Below are 23790 nucleotides of genomic sequence, written 5' to 3' on the forward strand. Positions count from 1 at the left end.
AGGCAAATGATATTTCTTGCAGATCTTTCAATGCACTATTGTTGCTACTTTGTCATGCTACTGCTTGTAGTCATCTGTAGTCAGTTATTATTACTATTATTATTGTTGTTGTTGCTGCTGAAATAGTTGTTGCCACTTATTGGTCATTTAGATTTCTGCAACCCAGATATGGATTTTTAGGAACATAAAATATCTGATCACTTAAACAGGTTTTCCCTAATAAAAATGCCTGCTACATTGATTTTTTTTAAAGGTACTATCATATATACCAATCCTTTTCAATTTACAAAATTCCCAAATAGTTGTGTTAGAGTTTCTAAGCCTGCTACAGGAGATCTTTATGGGATTCATCTGAAACTGAAATTCAGTGCAAGCAAAATACTCTGCTCTTAAGCCATTATCTGGCTTTACAGAATTACAGAATAACAGAGTTGGGAGGGACCTTGGAGGTCTTCTAGTCCAACCCCCTGCCCAATGCAGGAGACCCTATATCATTCCGGACAAATGGCTGACCAATCTTTTCTGAAATATCTCCAGTGAACAAAGAGAGAAAAAGAAAAGTTCTCAGCACAGTACACTCCATGCATGTCCTCCCAACAACTCCTTATAGGACATCTGTTAAACTCTGAGTGAAACCTGCTTCCTATTACAAAAACAAAGCACAGGGATTTGCCCCATTCTGTCTTCCTTTCCCCTACACTGCAGCACACTGTAGAAGTGTGTGAACTCCTTGCCTTCTGCCAAATTTACTGCAGCTCTTTCAGCAAGAAAATCCTATTGGATTCAGTTCAGTGTCTTGGGGGCGGGAAGAGAAAGGAGGCTAGCATGTTAATCCTTTGCATCAGCCAGACATCAAAAGAGAAAAGGGATCCTCACAGCAGGTTCCCAGACAATCAAAACTATTATGACCATGAGGAGAGAGAAAACAAGCCGTAGTTAATTAGCTACCTTTGTATTAGGCATTTCTAAGCAACGAGGTTATAATCCAAGGCTGACATTCCTCTATAAACCATTAAAAAGCACCCTAGCAGAATGCCTGAGGGTGATTAATCAGTGTGCTAAGCAAATCACAATAGGCTGCCAGAGAAATTTTCTACCCCTATACCCTCATCCCCATCCCACTACACCCTAATTATTTGTGGCACCTATCTGTTATTGACCCTTTTTGAATCTGTCCAAGGGTTTAGCAGGTGTTTATCTCTATAAAAGACCAATTTGGTTTCAGACCATGCATCTTGGGTAAAGGCAAGTTGCAGGATAAACTCAGGAAGATATATCCAATGTTGTGCCCTTGAGAATCACATGGCCTGAAAATCTCTGGAATTCTCAGCCAGCATAGCTAAAGGAATTGCAGGTAGATTTGGGACCACCAAGAAGATTGTTTTTAACATATTAGTGCGTACTTAAAATGTGGAATTCATCACCAGCTCTGTAGGAATGGCTGACAATTTGGACATTTAAAAGAGGAATGGAAGTGATTAGAGGGTACAGACTATGTACTATGATAGTGCTGAAAACAGGTGACTTATGACCAATACTCGCACTTATGACCATTGCAGCATTCTCAAGGTCACATACTTATTATTTGGGTGCTTAGAGACTGGCATGTATTTATTTTATTTTTTATTTATTAAATGTATGTTCCTCTCACCTCACTGTTGCAGCAACTCTAGGTGGCTTACAAAATGATAAAAAAGGAAATAAAGATAATGCAAAACAATTAAAATTAAGAAAATTACATAAGAAAGTAAAAACCAAGGGGACAGGTGGTGTACAGGTAGGGATCTTCTCTCTATCCTGTCAGTCACCCCCAGCATGGCATGCCCCTATCAGAACCCCAGGCCAGACAGCAGAGCCAAGTTTTAAGATGCTCCCAGAAGAGTAGGAGTGCGGGGGACAACTTCACTTCCAACGGGAGAATATTTGAGAGGGCAAGGGCCAGAGCAAAATAGGCTCTTCTCCTGGATCCCTGCCAGCCCAAATTCTTTGGCAGACCGGATACGAAGTAGGTCTCTTTCACTGGAGCGAGTGGACATTTGGAGCATCCTGGAGTTACGTGATCATCATTTGCGATCTTCCCCGGGGGGGGGGGGGAGGAAAGGAGTTCCAACAAGCAAGGTCAGATTTGCTCAACAATCATGTGATTTGTTCAACAACTGGAGCAAAAAGATAATAAAATTGGGCATGGTTGTAGGATGACTCACTTAACAACTACCTCACTTAGCAGAGAGGGCTCTGGTCCAACTGTGGTTGTAAATCAAGGATCACCTGTATTGTCCTCCAATGCAGGCTTTTCAGCCTTTCAAACTCCACTGTCTAAAATAAATTTTAGACTACAGGGCCTTTTCCTCAATCAAACAGAACTCTTTTGTCTTAATTCTGGGAACCGTATCAGGAAGGGATCGATTGAAGAAAGCACAACTCTACACATTCACAAATCATTTCAGAATGAAAAAGTGCATCTAGCAAGTTCAGTCAAGAGGAATTATTACATATCACCTGCAGATGTAGAAGGCTGCTTCACATGGATTCAAGCTTCTGGATTGGTACATTGATTACACACACACACACACACACACACACACACACACATACAATGAACCAAAATAATTTTCCAAAAATAAAAGACCCACATCCTGCAGCATCCACAGAGATGTATGATGGGGATGGCCATGTTAAAAACTGGAGTTTCTTAGAATATCGGAATGTTTAATTTTCCTTGGAGCAAAGTTTTCAGTATCAGAAAATGGACTATATTTTAGCTATTTCTTCTTTGCTCTATATCTCTGTATATAAGTAAGCACTTTTTTGTTTGTAAATTGCAAAACTGAGAACTATGAAAATTAAAAATAATAAGCTACAAAATGTGTGATACTATTAATTCTTGCTAAATGAGCTTGTGAATGCCCTATGCGAGTACATTATAAAGCACAGACTCTGTATGTAGTTGCAAAGGATTGAGTAAAAAAATGTCACGAGTACATTTTCTGCCAATTAATAAAAGCTGTGCAGCCTTGAACATAACGACCCAAGTGCATTGTGCTAGAGGCTTCTCTGACACTTGCACATGGATCGATTAGAGACATACCAATATGCTCAAACAATAATCTCATTTTTCCACAGTTCTGGGAGGGATCCAGGATCTTCCTTAGGACCGACACAAAGCTTCAGGCAGAGATGCTGGCCACAGCTCAACACCATTCATCCAAAAGTGCTCATCACAGACCGCAATCTAGCACTTTTGCCAAGCTGGCTCCCTGCCTGCAATTGAGCTAAGCCTTAATTAATTGGAAAGGGAAAATGGGCCATAGGGAGTAACACTGAGTAATATATATCCCTTCTTGCACCAAGCAGCACCCCAGAAAAAGAAAAGACCAAGCAAGGCAAAAATAGAGGCCAAACTGGGAAAGTTCTGATTAGTGCCGGAAGAAAGTATGTATTCTCATTGATAACCACTTCGGCTCTATCAGTTTCACTTAAGCACCTGCTTAGCAATCACATTGGCTGGATTTATAAATCACAATAAGCCGCAGTGTGAGCTTATTTGCAATCTCTATGATTTGAAAGCTCTGGGTGTGATTGAATGTAATGCACAAATCAGACTTCTATGACTTGTTCAATAAAACATGACTAGACAAAATGAAGTTTAGGGTGGTATATGAACCAGCTCGATGCTGGGAAAAAGAACTGATTCCTGTTCCTGTTTTGCCTGCTACTTGTGATAAAATCTCATTGCCAAAAAGCTTTGCTCACCACAGGAATTACAGAATATATTCAAAGATATATTGATGACTGTTATACCAATGACAGATAAATTTGCACAGGCAGTTCCTGCAAACTTTTGTTAGTTAACAATTCAGTGACATCACTATTCTACAGATATACCATGTAGAATGCATTGAAGATATTCTTGTCATTATGGCATCAGTATATACGTGTAAACCATATGTGGGAATGACTTTGGGTCATTCCTTGGGTCAGACCACTGTTTACGTTGCCATTCTTCCTCCAGGGTCATTCCTATATACCATTACAATATGCACACTGCTGGGCAAAAAACTTTGGTGGGCAAAAACTTTTTTGCAAGCAAAAAACCAGCATGAGCCAGAGAACCTTCATCTTACAAATAATATTCAAACTTTTTTTTTTAAAAAAAGATGGACATTTCCTTACAAATTCCCAGCTCTCAATATAATTTCTTATGTCGATCACTGTTTAAGAAGAGCTTTTTCTAATGCTAAGCGATTCTGCTATAGCCTTGGCAATAAGGGTGATTGATTGGATCACACCAGCAGATTCAGAAATGAGGACAGAAGCTACCACTCAGAACAGAGACTGATTGAAGTAACCAAGGCCAGAACTGTAGTCATGCAAGAGTATCTATCGAAAGAGAAATTCTTAAGTTCTCACAGGAACCTTTTATTCTCTTGAACAATGTGTTAGCAGCTGCTATAATAAACTTTAGGAAAGAGCCAGACCATTATCTCTTTAATAACTGTCTTGGAGACAGTGACCTGGTTCATACACCATGTAAGCTATATGATTTGTACCATGTTCATTAAATGCAAAGACTATACTTTATACTTAACCACAATGTAGCTAATTCAAGTTCAAGTTTTGTGAAACCATCTTTTATGGGTTTCAATATATAAGATAGACTTAGTGTCATCCAGTTGTGGTTTTCTGATCAATAAATCATGGTTAACTCAGCGAAAAGCTAGATGCAAGACATAATTTTGTTTATCTTTTTTCTTTTTTTAAATAAAGAGACAGATAACTTATTATGCTAAGTGATAAACCCCAGGTCTCAAACTGGAATCATTGCAAGGACTACACCAAGAATAAGCCAAGAGCCATGTGTGTGCAAGAGTGAAGGAACATGGTGACAACTGCATGGAGATGATGAAGGGATTATATTGATGATGCAGTTGGGTAGCTAGTAGATGGCTCTTGCATGGAGAGTGTCTAGGAACAATGAAAAAGTTCCCAACCTTATTCCTACCTAATGGTCACTGGCTATTTTCCTGCTCTGAGATTATAGATCTCTATATGGGGCCACCCCTCCACCTGATATTCTTTTTCCAATGCATTTCCTTAGAAGGGAAAAAAACATTATAGTACAGGGGGTCAAGCTGCTGGCCTGCGGGCTGGATGCGTCATGGTGAAACCGCGCCCACCCCATTGCTGGTAATGGGAAAAAAGTCACAATACCTCACAACACATCATGTGACGTTGCGAGTTTGACACCTCTGACCTAGTACAACCAGAAAATTTGGCATATATAAGAATTTGTGATAGAAAAAAAGAAGGAAGAAAAAGGCAGATGATGGGGTTATTTTAAAAAAAGCCCTTAGAAATCAGGAAAAGAGCAGGTGAGTGAATAGGAAAGAGGTGGAAAATGCAATAATCTGGTGTCATGATGAGACCCACAAAAGCAAGGCTAGCAGTCACGGTGATCTTGGACACCCTTACATCATTATATCAGCAGTAGCACATCTGTGAACTTTGACACCAAGGAAGGAGAATGCTTAGGCACTGGCCAGAAGGCAGATGAGCAGGCAGGCTGATTGGTTTTTGCTGCGGCCACAGAGGTAACTGCAAAGGCTCAGAAGATATTTAGGTTTTATGGCAGCCTATATTAAGAAGGCAGCAGGAGAAGCACCACTGTTGAGCTCTTGATAACAGAAAACAAGATTCCAACAAAGGCTTCTATATAGTAATGAGATTCATTAGAAGAGAAAGGGGATTAAGTTCCAGAAATCTCAGTGACTAAATACTTTCACCTTCAGAACTCAGTTTCTCTCAGAGTAGCTAGAGTGGCACTTTTTTAAATTCTCTGGCTAATTCTGTTTGATGACAGGAGAGCTAGCTGTCACTTCCATAATGGGCGGAGTTTGCTTGCTTTGTTTTCCAAATCCTCTTTCCAAGGTTTTGAAAAGACCCAAAATCAGAGGAGCAGGAACTGCTCTGGCTGGAGAGAAGATGGCAAGCAAATCCAAATCCCTTTCTCTGGGACATCCTGGAAGAGCCAGGAAGCAAGGCAGTTTAGACCAGAGCTAGGATCTGGTCTTCTCACCATGGCTCCTCCTTGCATTTCTTCAGAGCAAGGATGAGGGATGGCAATGGGATCAGCCCTGGCCTTGCCTGTTTTAGTGCCTTGAGGTGGAGTGCCATAACCAGCCACCCTTCAATTTCTTGCCAACCTAAAACTTTTCAAACTGCTGCCCTCCTTCTGTGAATGAGGTACAGCCATACTGAAAGAACTGGAGGATTGTAGCCAAACATAGCCCAAACGTTAGAGAAAACATTCCATAAAGCATATTTTCCAGTGATTAGGCCCAAAGCCATATCAGCAAGAAATGCTTAATCAGTTGTTTAATCTGATAGCAACTCCCTTACTCTGACAGACATTCCTATTCTGATCTTCTGCAGGGAATTCATCTTGGTCAATTTACTAACTGGCTAGTAATTACCTAGTAAGTTAGCCAGTCCGCAGAAAGAAAGTATGATATTGTTGGCCAAGGTTTATTATACCGAGATGAGGTTTGGAATGCAGGCAAAAGTGAAGGATCATACAGGCCATACCTAAAAGGGGAAAGAGTAGGATAGGAGCATCAGGAATCAGATTGATAAAGCTTCCTGAGAGAACAGGTATAAAAACTAGGAACACAGATTTACTGGCACTCGTTGTGAGAATTGTGAGAACACAGACATTGTTTTTTAACTGGACTGGATTGACTGCATACATGAACCTTAAAGGAAGCAAATAAAACCTAAAATACACATACCTTCACAATGTCAAAAATGATATGTATTTTACACTGGTCCCATAACCATGTTAGATCCTTTTCTTGCTTGACCAATTGATAGTTGCTGAGAAATGGAAAAAATTACCAAGATAGCTTATTTATAAGTGTCCTTACAGATAAAATGGGGGCGCAGCCTTGCTCTTTTTCTTAGCCAGCTCTCCAGTTAAGGAGGCCTATATTGCACTTGAAGCACAGGCAGCCTTAAAAAAAAAAAAAACACCCTTTGGCTCTTAGGGGGTGTTTCATATGTATTCTAGCTAGCAGGGCACCAATAGCAGAATGTAGATCTTTTCCCACTATTAGAAAATAAATGCCCTTGCATGGACCTATCTTTTGCAAATCCTGATTAGAAGGAAAGAAATCAAAATAGTAACTTTATATAAGTTGGGGTTTTTCTTTCTTCAGTTATGTTAGGCATACAGCTAGTCCTTGATTTAAAACCACAATTGAGACAGAATTTCCATTGTTAAACAAGACAGCTATTAAATCAGTCGCACTGATTTTATGAACTTTTTTGGCATGGACATTAAATGAATCACATGATTGTTAATCTGGCTTCCCCCATTGACTTCGCTTGTTGTGACCTTGCTGGGAATGTCACAAACAAAGACAGGATGATCTTGGAATGTTGCACCATTAAAATGCAAACTGGTGGCCAAGTGGTTGAATTTTGATCGTGTAACTGTGGGGATGCTATGACAGTCATAAGTGTTGGACCAGTCGTAAGTAACTTTTTTCAGTGCCACTGTATCTTCAAACATTCCTTAAAACAAATGGTTGTAAATCAAGATCTATCTGTGTTATTAAGGCTTACACTATATTTTACACACATTCGCTGCTGCTTCCCCAATTTGGAATTTTTCCAGATGCGTTGGACATTGTAGCCACTGTAGAAGATTGAAATTCCATAACTGAAATACATATGGAGAACATGAACTGGGGAAAACTATTTTGCTACTTCAAAAAGAAGCAAAAGGCAACAGGTAATTTCAGTTGGAGAAGTTCCAGGGACATAAGCTATGTGATGGCTCATATGTCATGATGATATCATTGTGCAAATGACATGAATTATTTCATTGGCAATGCAATTTGATTTGTGAGTTGCCGCCATTGTTCTCCCACTCATCTCCATGGGCAGGAAAGAGGAGAGGAGGGGAGGGGAGGGGAGGGGAAAGTTGCTTATGCTCCTCTGGAATTGTATTATCCACTCTTGTTTAAAATTGTGTCAATTACTAAAATTACTATTCTAGCACCTTGCTTTATGTCTCTAAACCATGGAGAAATAGTTATATCTGGAGACTGCAGAGTGCACCTTTTCCTGCCATTTTCTTTTCCTCCACACTGCTGGGGAAAGGATAAGACAATCTGAGCAGACCAATTAGAAACACCTTTTGGAATTAGTCCACAGGATGCTTTCTCTGCATTAAAAATTGGGAGATTTCCATGCATCATCAGGATAATGTTCCATCCAATTTGGTCCTGACAGTATTAATGATTTGCTTTGTGTCCAGGTTTATCTGGAACAAATGCACTTTTCTCATCGTATTGAAATCAGAATTTCAAATATGTGAGCTCTTTGTTACTTAACAGACTTGCATTTTGTGCTCTGATCAAAACTGGAAGACAGAGACATCTGTGACCTGCGACTCAATATTCTCCTCACTGGCTCCAAAGGCGGCAAGAGTCAGGGAGATCTTGAGTTTAACTTACATCAGATGCAACTGTTAAGTATAAGGAATTGGAACAAAATTCAAATTAAAATTTGGCCCTTTAGCCTACTGCTATGCAAAAAGTATAATTCAAACAAGTGCAGCAATAAGAATTCCTATCTTTTTAAAAAAAGTAATAAACGCCTGCTCAGGTTTTTGGACACCTGCATATTCCACAGCCCAGGTGCTGCTGCACCTAAGCTTATCAAGGAGTGCAGAGCTGCTATTAAATACCTATGACTTTAACAGAGGAATATGATACAAGTGTAACTTTACTATGGAGCCATAAGCTGCAGATCTGCCTCAACATTTTCCATGGGCTATTTCACTGCTATTTCTTGGTTGGAGGCAAATTTGTTTGGAGCTAGGAGGACCAATGCCCCAAAGACCCACTTCCTTTCTTTCTCTGCTCTCGCTTTGCTTGCCCTCTGTACAAAAGCAGCTCCTTTACTGCACATTTCTCCAAACCTGCAGAGATGTCAGAGACCTGTTTGCCTCACTTCTCCCTCATTCAAGAGAAGCAATAGGAGAGCATGCCAGAGACCTTTTTTTCCTCCTCTTCTCTTACTGTGAGCGGCAGGAAAGAACAAGGAGAGAAAGGTGGTAGAAAATGATTCTTCTGGTGCCCAATGCTCCGATCTTGTGAAATAATCACTCCACAGAATTGGGGAACTGACTGCAAAAGATGTGTGGACCTTCTGCTGCCAGCATCTGGCATCAAAGTAAGTGTTCCCAATCTCTTTCTTTCCCCTGCCTCTTGCATGGACAGACTTCTATTCTGCTTCGTTGCCAAGGCAGTTGGCATTGGAAGTACTGGGAACACTTCTTTAAGCCACACATTTTCCTGCCATCTCCAGTTGGTTAGCAGCATTTTATTTGTTCTGTGAAGAGACCTAATTCACAGCTCAAACTCTTAGATATTCTGGCTCTGTACAGAAATAACTCTGTATTTTATTTTTTAAAAATGCAACAAGCAAGATAGTTTAAGTTATTTATTTCTAATTGAGAAATCAAATGTCCATCATCAGAAGCACAATGCAGACATTGCAAACTTGGGATGGTGCCCTGTTGCTAGCTGATTTCACTCAAATGATGCAGCCACCTGCAGACATTTGTGCATTCAACAAAGATGACTACAAGAAGTTTGGGATCTGCATCTTGCCTGACTTATTTGCCCAACCTGGATGATCAATTATTAGTATTTTAATATTATCAGATTTTAATCCAGTGAGGTATCTGCTTGCATCCAGACAAATATCACAAATATCACTCCAGCCACCACAATATTGGTTGACAATAATGGAAACTAACACCTGAAGCATTTGGAGGGGTGACAGTTTGGAGAAAGCTGAGATGAGTTAGTCAAGTGACAGGAGCAAGATCAGCTAGCATTATGATGAAGCTAAGGTGGAGCTTCATCATATGCTAGCTGAAGTTTTCACCAAACAAAATGTTTTGGATTTGAAAGTGAGGACTTAAAAAAAGAGAGAGAAGTGGCATCATTAATGCAGAGGGAGAATTTATGCCAGGTAGTGGACATGCTCACTAAGTATTATGGAACCTTAACATAACAGACATTTGGGATAAGGAAACTGATCAATGATAGCTTCTGTGGTAACAGAGAAACAGGCTGTTATCTGATGACAAAGAGAAAAATTGTAATTTGGAGACAAGAAGGAAAATATACCAATGTTAGCATTGTTTAAAGAATCAAAAATAGGCAATCACTGCAGATTTTGGGGCGGGCACAACTTTGGCAGACTTAACTTGCAAGGAGAATTACAGATACACATAAGGAATAAGATAAAGTCAGCAACAGAAGAATTTGGAAGATGACGACTACATCCTTACAGGGGTAACAGTAGAGTAAGATTGACAAGCTAGTTTTAAAAGATCAGCTATTAAAGCTAGGCATGCAACATCTAATTCTGCAAAGGCTGTGTTCTTAGAGCTAGATATCCAAATTCACTGCTCACTTTTTAAATTAGCAGAATTGCCATATTGTGGGGAGAGAAAGAATAATGACAGCAGGAGATAAGAAGAAGAGAGAAAGACTAGCTTTGCATAACACAGTACTAGAAACTAAAATAGGCTTGATAATTTGTGGTTCAGTGATTTGTAGGTAACAACTGTTGTCTTAATATAATTAATATATAAACCAGGCCTGCAAAAATCTTGTTGACCATTACATGGCGATAAAGTGAAATACAAAACTGATTCTCCTATATTTTTGCAGCCTACATCTGGGAGTCTATGGACAGTAGGTATCTAAACATCTGGATGCAGAGTTATTTTTCTTGCTGTAAGATTTAGCATGTGGCACACACACACACACACACGGGGGGGGGGGGACATGTCATAGAATTAGCAAGAAGGCGGATCTCCAGGAGGAGGGGCTGCATTCCAGAGACGAAAAAGGCAACTCAGCCCAGATATTATGTATAAGAGAAAGAGGGCGGTATTGAGGTTTTCTTGTCCAGAGTCCTCCAAACTCTGACAGTACCACTGATCTAGAAGCAGGATTGATCCCTTGAATAACCTCTGGAGACAACTTCAAAGAACTTGTTGAATTCTGCTAGTAGAAGCAACTTTGACTTTATCCAACAAAGACAGTGTTATCTTTCCATTCTATTAAAGAGGGAGGGAAATAACTCATTATTTCTTTCATCAATCAGTTGTAAATTTCTGGCAGAGGAGAAAGCAATGAAGCCTGGAAAACCTTAACTTTAGCAGAAAGACCCAGTTTGGATGTCAAGTTCAGATCAAAGCAATTCTAGTGTGCTTTGTGGGGAGAAAATTTTATACAAGAGGCAACTACAGAGGTGATAGGGAGGGGGATTAAGGAAATCCTTGGTACAATGGGGGAACCATACACTGCAGCTGGGGTGGTCCTGCAATTAGTGATGCAGAACAATAGAAAAAGAAAGCAAATCTCTTTGGCTCCCAGTTTTTCCCAGGCAGGACAGGCCTGTGCAAATATTTCAGTCAGCCATCAAGAGCACACAGGCCTTGCATTTTTTTTTTCTTTTTTTCAGGGGAGGGGGGAGGATAACACACACATATAATTATATCCTAAGGGAGAGAGCAACATAAAGAGACTGTGTCTCCAGCGGTTGGAGTGGGAAGCTGGAAACTAGAATCACTGGATTCACTTGAATTGACAGCAAATGCTACGGGAGCTCTAGAGGAACAGCCTCTTACAAAAGCTATGGCACTGATCGCGGAGAAGAACAAAGGAGCATGAGAAAGAGGTAATTTTCATCAGGAAAGGGTGCTGTTAGGCATGGCTTAGTTTCTAAAAATAAAAATGCTGTGGTTCAAGCCTGAACCCCAGACATGCCACTCCCTGCTATTTCTTAAAGAAAAAATGTATAAGGTAAGCTAGGGTTCTATTATGATTAGAAACACCATCTATACCGGCTCAAGAGTTATTCTACTTTTTCAATCGCACCCCAATAATGCAGTGCAATTAGCTGTTTCTACTCCATTCAGTACCATTATGATTTCAAACATTTGTTGAAAAAATGGTTGTAAGTTAAGGACTGCCTGTGTTTCATGCTCAGCTGGTTGCTGAATTACAGGTTGGACTAGCCTTCAATAGGGTTGACTATCAATATAGAGCGCTGGCAGCTTTTCTAAGCTGTGATCCATAGTCACAGAAAGGCAGAGAGACTAATTGTAATGCATTACTAAACAAGCAGTGCAAATAGATTTGTTCAGCATGGAGCCATCTCCACCCCCCTCTTTTTTTCCATCTTGCTATCTGAAGAATCTGTGTGTTTCACAGAAAGTCTGTGTTCAGCCGAAGCACAGGAGCATTTCCAGTGAAAGAACCTAGATAGTAGGGCTAGAAAAAAAGGTCTCCTTCACTTTGGAGAGAATTATCTAGAATTATCTAGAATTCTACCACAGGGATAGAAAATGCCCTGATTTGGGTCATCTCACTCATATTAATAGCAATACCATAGAGGTTATGAGAATCCTGGGCAAAAATGGAAAGTACAATTTTTTCACACAGTTCTGTCCTAACAATCAACACCATAGTTAATTGCCAGTTGCCCCACAAAGGAAATTAAGATAAGACTTGCTCCAATGCAAAATGATAGTTTTTTTGTTCTCTGCTTGATTTAAACTTGTTAAAAACAAGTTTATACTTCTCACAGTAGCTGTGATAACAATTTGCAGGCCTCAAAAGTGTTTGTGAACATTCAGAAGTTCTCAAATACATATACAGTGTACGAATTCTGCCAATCTCCTTAGGAAAAAAAGAACACCAATAGAGATGACTTCTTTCAAATTTTATGAAAACCAACTCACTAGATTTATACAGGGTTTTTTTTTCTCATAGAACGCCCAGAACAGAGTTCTGGCACCTTTTTTGGATGAAACCTTATAGGGTAGGCAAGGCAGGTTGTATGACATGTGTGAGTTCCAGCACTTTTTTTTTTTTTTTTAGAAAAAAAGCACTGGATTTATATATTGAGCTATATACTGGGTTCATTTGGATTTCATTTAGCATGCTGTGTGAATCCAACCTCTGCAAACCATGTTCACATGATTATACTTAGCCAAATATTTTTTTATCCCATCATAAGCCACGCTTTAGCTAAGGTTTAACGTTTACTAGGTCAATCCAATCGGAAATTAACATCATTTGGGGTTTATGCAAGTCTAGCTATCTTACTAATTCTAGTTATCACAAACCTCAGACTGTACTATTGCAGATCCCAGAACACTGTGATCTTTAAATCTTGTTTAAAATGCAGCTGGGTATATGTGTAGAATGTCCTCCACCTTGAACAATCTTCCTAATTTTAGTATATTGTGTAAACACCATAAATATTTGTTATTAAAGAACTGGAAAACAACAGAAATAGAATAGAGTACTGTATCCTAGAAGAAAACAGGATGGGCTGGTCAGATACCTGAACAAGAATACTGCATGTTAAACGTTTTGTTATGGGCTCCCCTAGTTAGAAGAGATACAAAAATTAACTAATTCCATGAACTTTTCTAAAAATTAGATTATGAAATCCTGGTCACAGGATGTCCTATGTGGAGAGCAAATATAATACAAACAGGCCTCTACAAAGCAAACAGATGTATTAAGTAACTAAACTAAGCAAGCCCAGTCACATTATTTCTCATCAACAAATATGGTGTGCAGTCAAATTTAATTGGGGGAGGCACAAGAGAGGGGGGGCATTCACTTAGCCAACCACAGTGCTAATACAACTCATGCTAGTACATTTGCGGTCAACCAAACGCACTGAATTAAAGTCAAATAATGGAAACCATTTGTGTGAATGAACAGCACAAATCAATCAGCAGAGACAGAACTTTCATATCATCCAGTGGCAACTTAAATACAGGGTTTTGTTTTTTCCCCCCCTTTTCAGCCATTTTACATTTTAATTGACATTTACTGACTAGTTTTAGATCTTATGCTAAGACAAAAAGCTCATATTGTAGTGTGAGCCCAGCTGCTGAATAGTTAGGGAGGTATGTGCATTTGTAGACTGTCTTGATATTTCATTCTAAACTACGCCTTGCTTAACCATATTTGGGTTCACACTAGATTAAGCTATCACTCATAATTCACAAATCAGAACTGTTAAGACTAAAAAATAGTCACATCCACAAGAAGGGAAGGACAGGTCAAGATCTGCAAGATGGTAGATGTGGTCATGTGATCAAGCTGCACCCTTTTTTGTACATGTGAGCGGTACTGATGCACATACAAAAGCAATGGGAGGACATTGGATTACAGTGCTACATCTACCATCTTTCAAAAATTAATCCTTCCTGTTCCCCCCGCCGCCAATCAATATACCATTCAAGCAACATAGTAAATGAAAAGCAAACAAGCCAGATTATATTCTAACATAATGCGGGAATCAGGACTATAGGCCTCCGTAAAAGCAAACTCTGCCCAACTCTACAGCGGTTTTCTATACCTCGGACAGTTGGAAACACAGTATAATCCAGCATTACTCAACTGCACTTTATAGGAAAACTGGGACATTATACAATGCTTACTTGTGTAGTGAAATGATTTAGCTGGACTAGAACAAGAAAGGCCCAAGTACAAATCCATTTTCAGCCACCAAAGATTACTAGGTGGAATTCGACCAGTCACTTTTTCTCCAACCAACCTGCATCATTAGGTTGTTGTAACAAGATAAATGGAGTTTCTTGTGTAGGTTGCCCTGAACACCTAGAGGAAAGGCAGGGTATAAATCTAACTAATAAATAGGATGAGAGTTGTAAATTGTATCCCACAAAAACCTATGCTGATATCTGCAACAATTCTCTCCTCCAAGGTGTGCCCAATATGGGGTTTGAAATCCATAACATATTTTTTCCATCAGGTTGCCTATGGAACTCTATTCTAAAACATTCGTAACTCAAGAAAAAAAGGGTTTACAACTTCCAAATTGCTTAGTGAGTTTGGGGGTGGGGGACGCACTCTCAATTACATCTAACCCCCCCGCGCCCCCAATCTTTGCAGCCTGGACTTTTCTTGATCATAATAGGTTTTCTAGCTAAAATTAGCCCTGAAATGGTGTTATAGATTAACAAAGAGGTCCAGAAACTCAGGGCTATGCAATCCGTTTTGCTATCATGCAAGATTTTAAACCAAAGTCCATTTTTTTAAGGTAACTTGATAAAGTTTGTGCCTAGCTGTTTCTGTGCTCAACAGAAGCTAAAGGAATATTTTAGTCAAGTCCCCATTAATCTGACTTCTATTCCCTCAATGGCACATTTTTAAACCAAGAACCATCACAAGGCTGGAAACAATACAAAAGTTCAATGTTATAAAGAAAAAGATGCTAGATCTCACAGATGCTGACCAGCTTTTGCCTCACTTGATCTAGAAACCGTACCTTCTATCCACAAATGTTTATGATTTATTAGGATAGGCAACTGAGAACATGAGGGCATTTTGCACTTGCTCAGAAATAGTTTATATTATTCTATATTGTAAAGATATACTGTGCATGTTATCAGTGACGATACATCCTTTATCATAAGGGACAGTTTTTTATTTAAAAAAACTATCACATTAGCTTTATTTAATTTTAACTATCTACTTTCTTTTGTTTTGTTCTTAAAGCAAAATTATAAACATAAACAATTATTATATTTTTATCTGAACCTCTTCAGATTTGCTTTTTTATTCAGGTTTGTCCTTTATTTCTTTTCCCTAAGAAAATAGATTGTAGTCACTATAATTATTATACCAGCTATCCCTAACCTGGGGATATATCAACCTGTGATGATAATTGTCCATCTCTCTGTCTGCCTGTTTGTGTGCACATTCGTCTGTCTATCTCAAGGCAGTGAAATAATGTTTCTGCTTTCTATTTTGCCCCAATGATAACCTTGTGAGGTGGGCTGGCCCGAATAAAGACAGAATGATAGCCTCAAAGGCCTAGAATTCAGGTTTATGCTTTTTAGGCCAGCACTTTCATCACAACTGGTTCTCAATATATATTGAATTACAAATTCCATCACCCCCAAACAACATAATCCAAGTGAAATGCCTTGAGAATGAACAGCAGTGTGGCAAAACAGTACAATATGCAATCATATAATTTGACGTATATACGCTAACAAAATCAAATAATTTATAGGTAGAAAACCTATTCTCCATCAGGTGCTAGGATGGACATAGATTCTCTCACCTCCTGAAGCATATTTTACTGGGAATATTTTTACCTCCTTTTTAGCAAAACTGGATAAACTCTGAGCTTTTGAAATGTCCAGTAATCAAATAAAGTGCAAAATTGTAGTCACCTAGCCATAAAATTAGTTACCTATTGCCAGGGCTTTTTTTCTCATAGAACGCCCTGAACGGAGTTCCGGCACCTTTTTTGGATGGAACCTTGTAGGGTAGGCAAGGCGGGTTGGGACGTGTCTGGGTTCTGGCACCTTTGTTTTTGTTTTTTGTTTTTTTTTTAGAAAAAAAGCACTGCCTATTGCACTTTATAAGACACATCTGAATTACTAGATATCAGACATTCTAATACATTTACCTGATTCACACACCAAAACACATTAAATGTCCCCCATTTGAACCAGAGAATATTCATTCTCCTTGCAAAAGGTAAACTTGTAAAATTGGGATGGATAACACTGATTTTGCTCAGAGGGCTACTAAAGCAATGGATGAAAAAAAAGGATAAAATATCACTTTTAGGATTCACAATTGCAATTGTGTCTAGCCATCAAAAATGGCTTCTCAGAGAATCTTTGGCCTATAAGATGTGCTTTACCCAGAACTCAATTGTCAGTGGCACAAATTAGGGCAGAAGAACAAGAACTCAGTCTGAAGAATTGGGCTTTAAAGAGGGATGGGTGGGCAACACACATACAAACTAGACAGAGCTTTGACACACCACTCTTGAGATTTTTTAAACCATATATATCTCATGACTTCAAAGAAGCCTTTTTTCATATCTAATTTGAGGAATCTTTTCATAATGTTTCAAGTATCACATAATACAGTGTTTTCAAACTTGGCAATTTTCAGATGTATGATCTTGAAAATTGCCAATATTTTTCAAATTTTCAAATTTTTCAAATACTACAAGAAAATTCCCCCTTTTTTCAAATGCAACAGATTCCTAAGGACTTTGAAAAATAAAACTTTATGGCATACATAAATGATGTACCCAAGGTCACTTTATCCATAACTCCAGCAGGTATAAATTATAAAATTAACCATATCAATAGTTGACTTTAAGTCAAGTATATTAAATATTTCATTACCTTACAGACAAGGAAGAGGAAACCCAGTATGTTAATATCTGGATTTAGCTTATTTCATTTCACATCAGAAGATAACACTTTATGACAGCACCTTTCCTCATACATTTTTAAAGTGCATCAGAGAGACTACAGATAGTCCTTGAGTCACGACACAGTTGAATCCAAAATTTGTTGTTAAGTGAGAAATTTGTTCAGTGAGTTTTGCCCCATTTTGCCCCTTTGTTAAGTGAATCACTGCAGTTCTTAAATTAGTAACACAATTGTTAGTGACTCTGGTTTCTCCACTGACTTTGCTTGTCAGAAGGTCACAAAAGGGAATGACTCCAGGACACTGCAACCGTTATAAATGTGAGTCAGTTGTCAATTATCCAAATGCAAATCACATCACCATGGGAATGCTACAACAGTCATATGTCTGAAAAAAAGATCAGGTCACTTTTTTCAGCTCTGTTGTAACTTAGTGAATGGTCACTAAGTGAGCTATTGTAAATCAAGGACTACCTGTAGTACAATTCAATACCATTTAGACCCCCAGATATGAACAAACAATTAAATATATCATTAAAATTATCATTTCCATACCATTTAAAAACTTGAAGAAAATAGTAAATAAATTAAGATAATTATATTGTTATAAGTATTATGACAGATCCAAGAATTCAGGTATGGACACTTCATGAATTAAATATCTAACTTACAACCTATTTCAGTCTTATATGCCACAGATACTGATGGCCTTCAATGAACTGATTAATCGTTGACGATTTAGGATTGATCAGTTGATAATTTAGTGTTGTTTAATGACAAAATAATAATCAGATTTCTCAGAAAAATTCTGAACTCTGACCATTTTAATACACAAATACTAGATGTATTTCAAGTATTTTTAGTATACTCCCTTCAGATGCATTGGAATTTCAATTTCCAGAATTCTACCAAAATGACAGAATGTTCTAACAATTGCACTTCCCTAATAACTGAGGAACACCAGGTGGGAAAAAGATGCTGTAAAGCCGGCTGCAGTCGTATGTTTGAAGCACAGACGTCTGTCTGTCCACAGACATCTGGATTACTTGTGGATTGTTAACTAGCAACAGGATTGATATGAGGATTACATGCGAGAAGCCCTGAACATCTGTGGTTTTTTTTCTTTCTCATGGAGAAACATGACTGAAATTATGAATAATCGTTTTTTGTAATGATCAATGAACTTTCCTTTACAGATCCTTCTCTGCATTCCTACACATTCAAAATAGTATTCAAGTCCACAGAGCCAGACAGGGAGGGAGGTTCAAAAGCCTATGTATATTTAATGCTTGTGTAGACGGTACTAGAGACTTGTCGAGGGTACTCAGGTCCTTCTCAAAAATAGACTCCACCCCCTGCTACCCTCTGCTAACTTGAAAGAAAAGCATTTTTCCATACAATTTATTATTGAATCATAAACCAGGAAGTGAATTGACTGCAAGCTGTTTTGAAAATATATTAAAAATTCAGATAGTTCTTGACTTAAAACAGTTTATTTAGTGACTGTTTGAAGTTACAGCGGCACTGAAAAAAAAGGACTTATGACCATTTTTCACATTTACGACTGTTGCACGGTCACGTGATTAAAATTCAGACACTTGGCAACTGACTCATATTTACGGCAGTCGTAGTATTCCGGGGTTATGTGATTCCCTTTTTTAATCTTCTTACAAGTGATGTAGATGGGGAAGCCACTTAACTTTGTTATTAACTTAACAAATGCTATGATTCACTTAACAATTGTGGCAAGAAAAGTCGTAAAATGGGGCAAACTCATTTAACAAATGTTTTACTTAGCAACATAAATGTTGGGCTCAGTTGTGGTCATAATGTGACAACTACCTGTACATTTAAGTTGGAATCCTTTCCAGTTTTAATTCCACAATATAATTTGGTTACAGTGATTTATAAAACATATTTTATGGTTTAACATGTCTGAACCCATGTACTTGTCTTTTATTCAACAAATCACAAGGAAATTGTGGATTAGTAAAAGGGGTGAGCTTATTAATATGTACTGGATTTGAGAAGCAAAAAGGCCCTTTTGCCACGTCTTTAGTCTGTAGTTTTTTAATCCCTTAGTCCCTTTTCATCCCTTAGTTTGTATATGGCAGAACTGGATCTGCCACCCTTTGCTATATGGGCATAGGGTGCAGCACTTTTGAGCCATTGATCACATGAACGCTGAGTGCAAGGACCAGTTGTAAGTTACTGTTTTCCTTGCCATTGCTAAATGAATGATTGCATGTCAAGGACTACCTTGACTGACTCATTGGAAATGAGTTGGTCCTAATTGGTTTAGGTCTTGGGTGCCCAGCTCTTGAGGGGCTGCCACAAAAAAGAGGGGGTGTCAACCTGTTCTCCAAAGCACCTGAGGGCAGGACAAGAAATAACAGATGAAAATTAATCAAACCTAGAACTAAGGAGGAATTTGCTAACGGCAAGAACGATTAACCAGTGGAACAACCTGCGTTCAGAAGTTGTGGATGCTCCATCATTGGAGGTTTTGAGTGGAGATTGGACAACCATTTGTCTGAAAAATATAGCATCCCCTGCTTGAGCAGGAGGTTGGACTAGAAGACCTCCAAGGTCCCTTCCAACTTCTGTATTCTATATTCTATATCAGTATATTTCATTTCATTTGTTCATTAGATTTATATTCAGCCTTTCATATAATTGTGTATCCTTAGTTGATTGCCTATCCAGCACTGACCACCATTAAAAATATAGTTCAAAAGAGCTTTTCATCATTCCGGTGTTTTTTGATATAGTCAGTTTACATATTCAGTTGCCAGTTATCAAGGGCAAAACAATCACCCAGTCTATACGCAGGTATGAACCAGCCTGGCTTGTATTCCTGCTCCTACCCACCCCCATTGATCTCAGGGATGTCTGCAGAGAGAGTAAAAAATGTCAAGATGGCAGCCATACCTGTGCAACCAAAGGCTTGCCTCTTTTTTGTGGGTATCACACCACATCTTATTTATCAAACCACAACTGAAATAATATTGCAAATGTACAAACTCTTGCTAATTTAAAGTTTGTATTAGTCATCCGCTTACATGTTTACCACAGGTTGATAGCCTGGGGAAAGAATTCCCTAAACTTAGGATCTTTCACCTTCCATATACAGTAAATGTTTTCCTGATTGGTAATCGGGAAACAATATCTATGTACCATACATCAAATCACTCTTTTCGAAGCCTGCAATAAAAGTCCAAGTCTTTTATAATGCAAGAGGTTATTGCATAGAGAGCTACTAAAAATAGTTTTCAACCTACAAAAAGTGATTATTTATATGGCACATTTGCTAGGGAGTTCAAAGTCCCTCCCACATCTTCCAACAATTATTCTTACAAAACTGCAAGACAAATCACAGGATCTTTGCTTCTATAGACACGATAGTATAACTGAGACAAAAGCATATTTTACACTGGTGACTGAGCTAAGATTCAAATTGGGTGGCTTTGATTTAGAGGTCCTATTCCACATTATAGCCAGACTATGCCAGCATGTATTCTGATGACAATTCTGGGGGAGGTGATGGGCTTTGTATTCCAACACATCCAATGCACACAGATTGAGCTAGGATGCATTCATCATTTGCAGACACTGAGCTCTCCTTTTCAAAACCCTTATTGCTCACATTCATCTTGTTACATGCAAAAGGGATTTAAAAGTTTGGTTTTCTTTTCCCTTCACAACTGGAAGGTTGATCTGACCTCATCCTCTGGTCTAGCTGGTCCACACAGGAAGGCAGGCCAGGCCAGGCCAGGCCACCTCAAGAGCAAGCAAGCAATCTTTTTTAGCTCCAACATTATAATGACAATCACCCTATGACAAGTATATTTCCCCTACTTAGCGCCTGTACTTTTTCCAATAGACAAATGCTACCTGTAGGTGCTTCCTATGTTTGTCACCATCCAGGTATGAACAAGGTGAAGGTGGGAGACACCTTGTTCCTTTTCCTAATCTGCTCTTCTGCTGCTTTCCAAACAATTTCTGCTATCATTTCTCCATATCACTGCTTCCTACTATCTGAGGTAACTAAAAAGAAAAGATGGGAATCACCCAAAGGAACATTTTGAACGAAAAAGCATTATATTCCTACTTCTGCTCCCCAAATATCTTCTCTTCAATATCATAACATAACCTTGAAATCAAAGCTTTGAAAGGGCTAGATTCAATTTTAGATATTAGGAAGAGCATGCTGCAGTTATGAAAGACAAAACACTTTGCACATACACAGAGACACTCTTTTTCTTCCCTATGATGTCATATATACTGGGGCTAGCAATCCCTGACATTCCAAACTGTTTCCTATTTACAATTAAAGCAAGCTGATCTATCTAATACTCCCACCACGAGGCCCAACCCTGTCCATAACCTTTTAATCCCCTTTGCTCTTGCTGGATGACAGTAGCCTTCTCCTCCCCCTTCTTGCAACTACTATCCCCACCCCCATCTTGGCAGCAGTCCCAACCTTCACCCGAACTCCCAACCGTGGACCCCTTACCGGCTCCACAGCCATGTCCATGGGGGGCTGTAGGGTCCCCTCCCAGCCTCTCCAGCACCCTCCCCACTAAACGATCGGGGCTTTCCGGTTCTGCCAACGGGACCCAGCAGCAAGTAGGCACCGACTCGGGACTGAGCTGGGTTTCGCCTCCTCCGCCACCTCCTGGGGAGAGCTCCTCCGACGAGAAGGATGTTGGGGAGCGTAGAGAGGAATCGGGGGCCCGCAGCTCCAGCCAGCGGCCATCGCCCGGGGTTTCCGTGCCTCCTTCCGTCAGATCTTCAGGTGGCTCCTTAAGAAATCCAGGCAGGATTTTGGATACGCTTTGCCTGCGAGATAACTGCCCTCCGGAACCAGGAACAGCCCGGGTGGCCAAGTGAGAGCCCTGCTTCTTCAGAAATTTTTCCAAAGGCTTCATCCCACCGGCCACTGCGGGGGCACCCAAGGGCGCAGCAGGGCCCCAGGACGAGGGTTGATCCAATGCGCCCTTCTCAGCCTAGGCCAAAATGGGAGATCAGGGGTGCCCTCTTTGCGTGCTGGAGGTAGATAATGGGAAGATGCGTGGTCAAACAGTCATGGCTATACCCGATGTTGGCGAAGGGGCAAGAACTGGGAACGAAAGCACAGCTTTAGACAATTTTACTGGACTTGGAAAGGGATTAGAGGGCAAAATAAACAGAGTTTTGCGGCTTGCTTCTCACAACGGGAGCAATTCGAGGACCTGGTCTATCTGACCCCCCGAGCTAAATGAAGAAGTAGGAAAGGAGGCGACTGCATATATAGCCTTCTTTTCTCTTGACCACCTCAGCAGCACCGAGCTGGCTAATCTCTGGCAGGATTCGCCGCCGCCACTCCCGCTTCTGTCCTTAGCGCAGAGGGGCGTGCGAGTAGGGTTTTCCCGAGTCGATGAGGGGAGCTACGTTTGCAAGCCGGATCTCCCCGTAGCCGCAGCCGCCACACTGCAGACCCGTCTCTCTCGCCTTTCCCACTCTGGGCGTCTTATACGCTCTCTATTCGCCAGACGGTTGCTGCTGCAGGCGGGATCCTCCTTTATGGATGCTCATGACAGCGGGGGAGGCAGGCACTGAAAGCAGCAGGAGCGTGGGCTGAAGCCTGCCTCTCTGCAGGGGAGTTTGCAGACGCGGGGGGAGGGGTTCTCGGCTCTACCCCTTTCTCCTGCTTTGTATTTCCCGGCGTAAAATGAAGTAAGAGTCGCGAATCAGCAGCCGTCTTTCTTTCTCCCTCTAGATCTCCTTCACCCTGGGAGAGTAACAAGGCGGCTCTAAACTCCGCCCCTATCTTCTATTCTTCCTCCCCTTTTCTTCTTCTCTCTCTTTTTTTCTTTTACGCTTGCACTTGTTGCGTGCAGGATTGAAGCCAAAATATACACCTTGATGTGAACGATGAACGGAATTAAAACCTCCTCCTCCTCCTCCTCCACCACCACCACCTCCTGAAGTTGTTGTTCAGGTTGTTTAATCAGGTTGTTCAGCTACCAGCTTCATTAGAGTTTATGGGTCTTCATACAGATGTGGTCATGAGAGGTTAGAAGTGGAATGATCAGTATGTTTTAATTTGCTTATGTTCCATGAGTTATTAGATGAACAAAAAAAGCATTAGGCCAACAATTCTTTCATCTTATTTAAAGTGTGTGTGTAGTGTCTCTAGCCTGAAACAACTGCACCACAACTTTCAGATATAAATGGTGGTCCACCATTTTCTTCCATTTGCAGTTTACGTTGGAACAAAATTGCCCTGGCAAACTTAGTGTTCTGCCTTCATTGCACCACACTGCCTTTAATATATTTCCAGTTCATATTTTAAACACTGGTATGTTGAACCTTCTAGTCCCGGGAAAAATTAACCTGACTTGTTTTTCCTGCTTAATCCATCATAGAACCAAACTGCTCTAGGCTTTGGGGAAGTATCTTCATGTAATCAGAAGTGTCAGAGTTCT

General features: G+C 39.9%; 1 protein-coding gene across 9 annotated transcripts in view; it reads right to left on the reverse strand.

Moving 5' to 3' along the window:
- RAPGEFL1 (Rap guanine nucleotide exchange factor like 1) overlaps positions 1-23167 on the reverse strand; it is a 72664-nt gene extending 49497 nt beyond the window's left edge. For 5 of the 9 annotated variants that reach the window (XR_005558592.1, XR_005558591.1, XR_005558590.1 and 2 more), the window contains exon 1: positions 21837-23161. Coding sequence is in view for 3 of the 9 variants with exons in the window: in XM_039358785.1 (XP_039214719.1) it covers positions 21837-22251 (415 nt within the window). In the remaining 6 variants the exon portion in view is untranslated. Of the gene's footprint in view, positions 1-21836 lie in introns of all 9 variants that reach the window. The other 4 variants (XR_005558594.1, XR_005558593.1, XM_039358788.1 and 1 more) reach the window with 2 other exon arrangements.
- Between the last annotated feature and the right edge of the window lie 623 nt (positions 23168-23790).

This window comes from Crotalus tigris, unplaced genomic scaffold (assembly GCF_016545835.1).
Source record: "Crotalus tigris isolate CLP2741 ecotype Arizona unplaced genomic scaffold, ASM1654583v1 scf7180000019068.10715455, whole genome shotgun sequence".
NCBI lineage: Eukaryota > Metazoa > Chordata > Lepidosauria > Squamata > Viperidae > Crotalus > Crotalus tigris.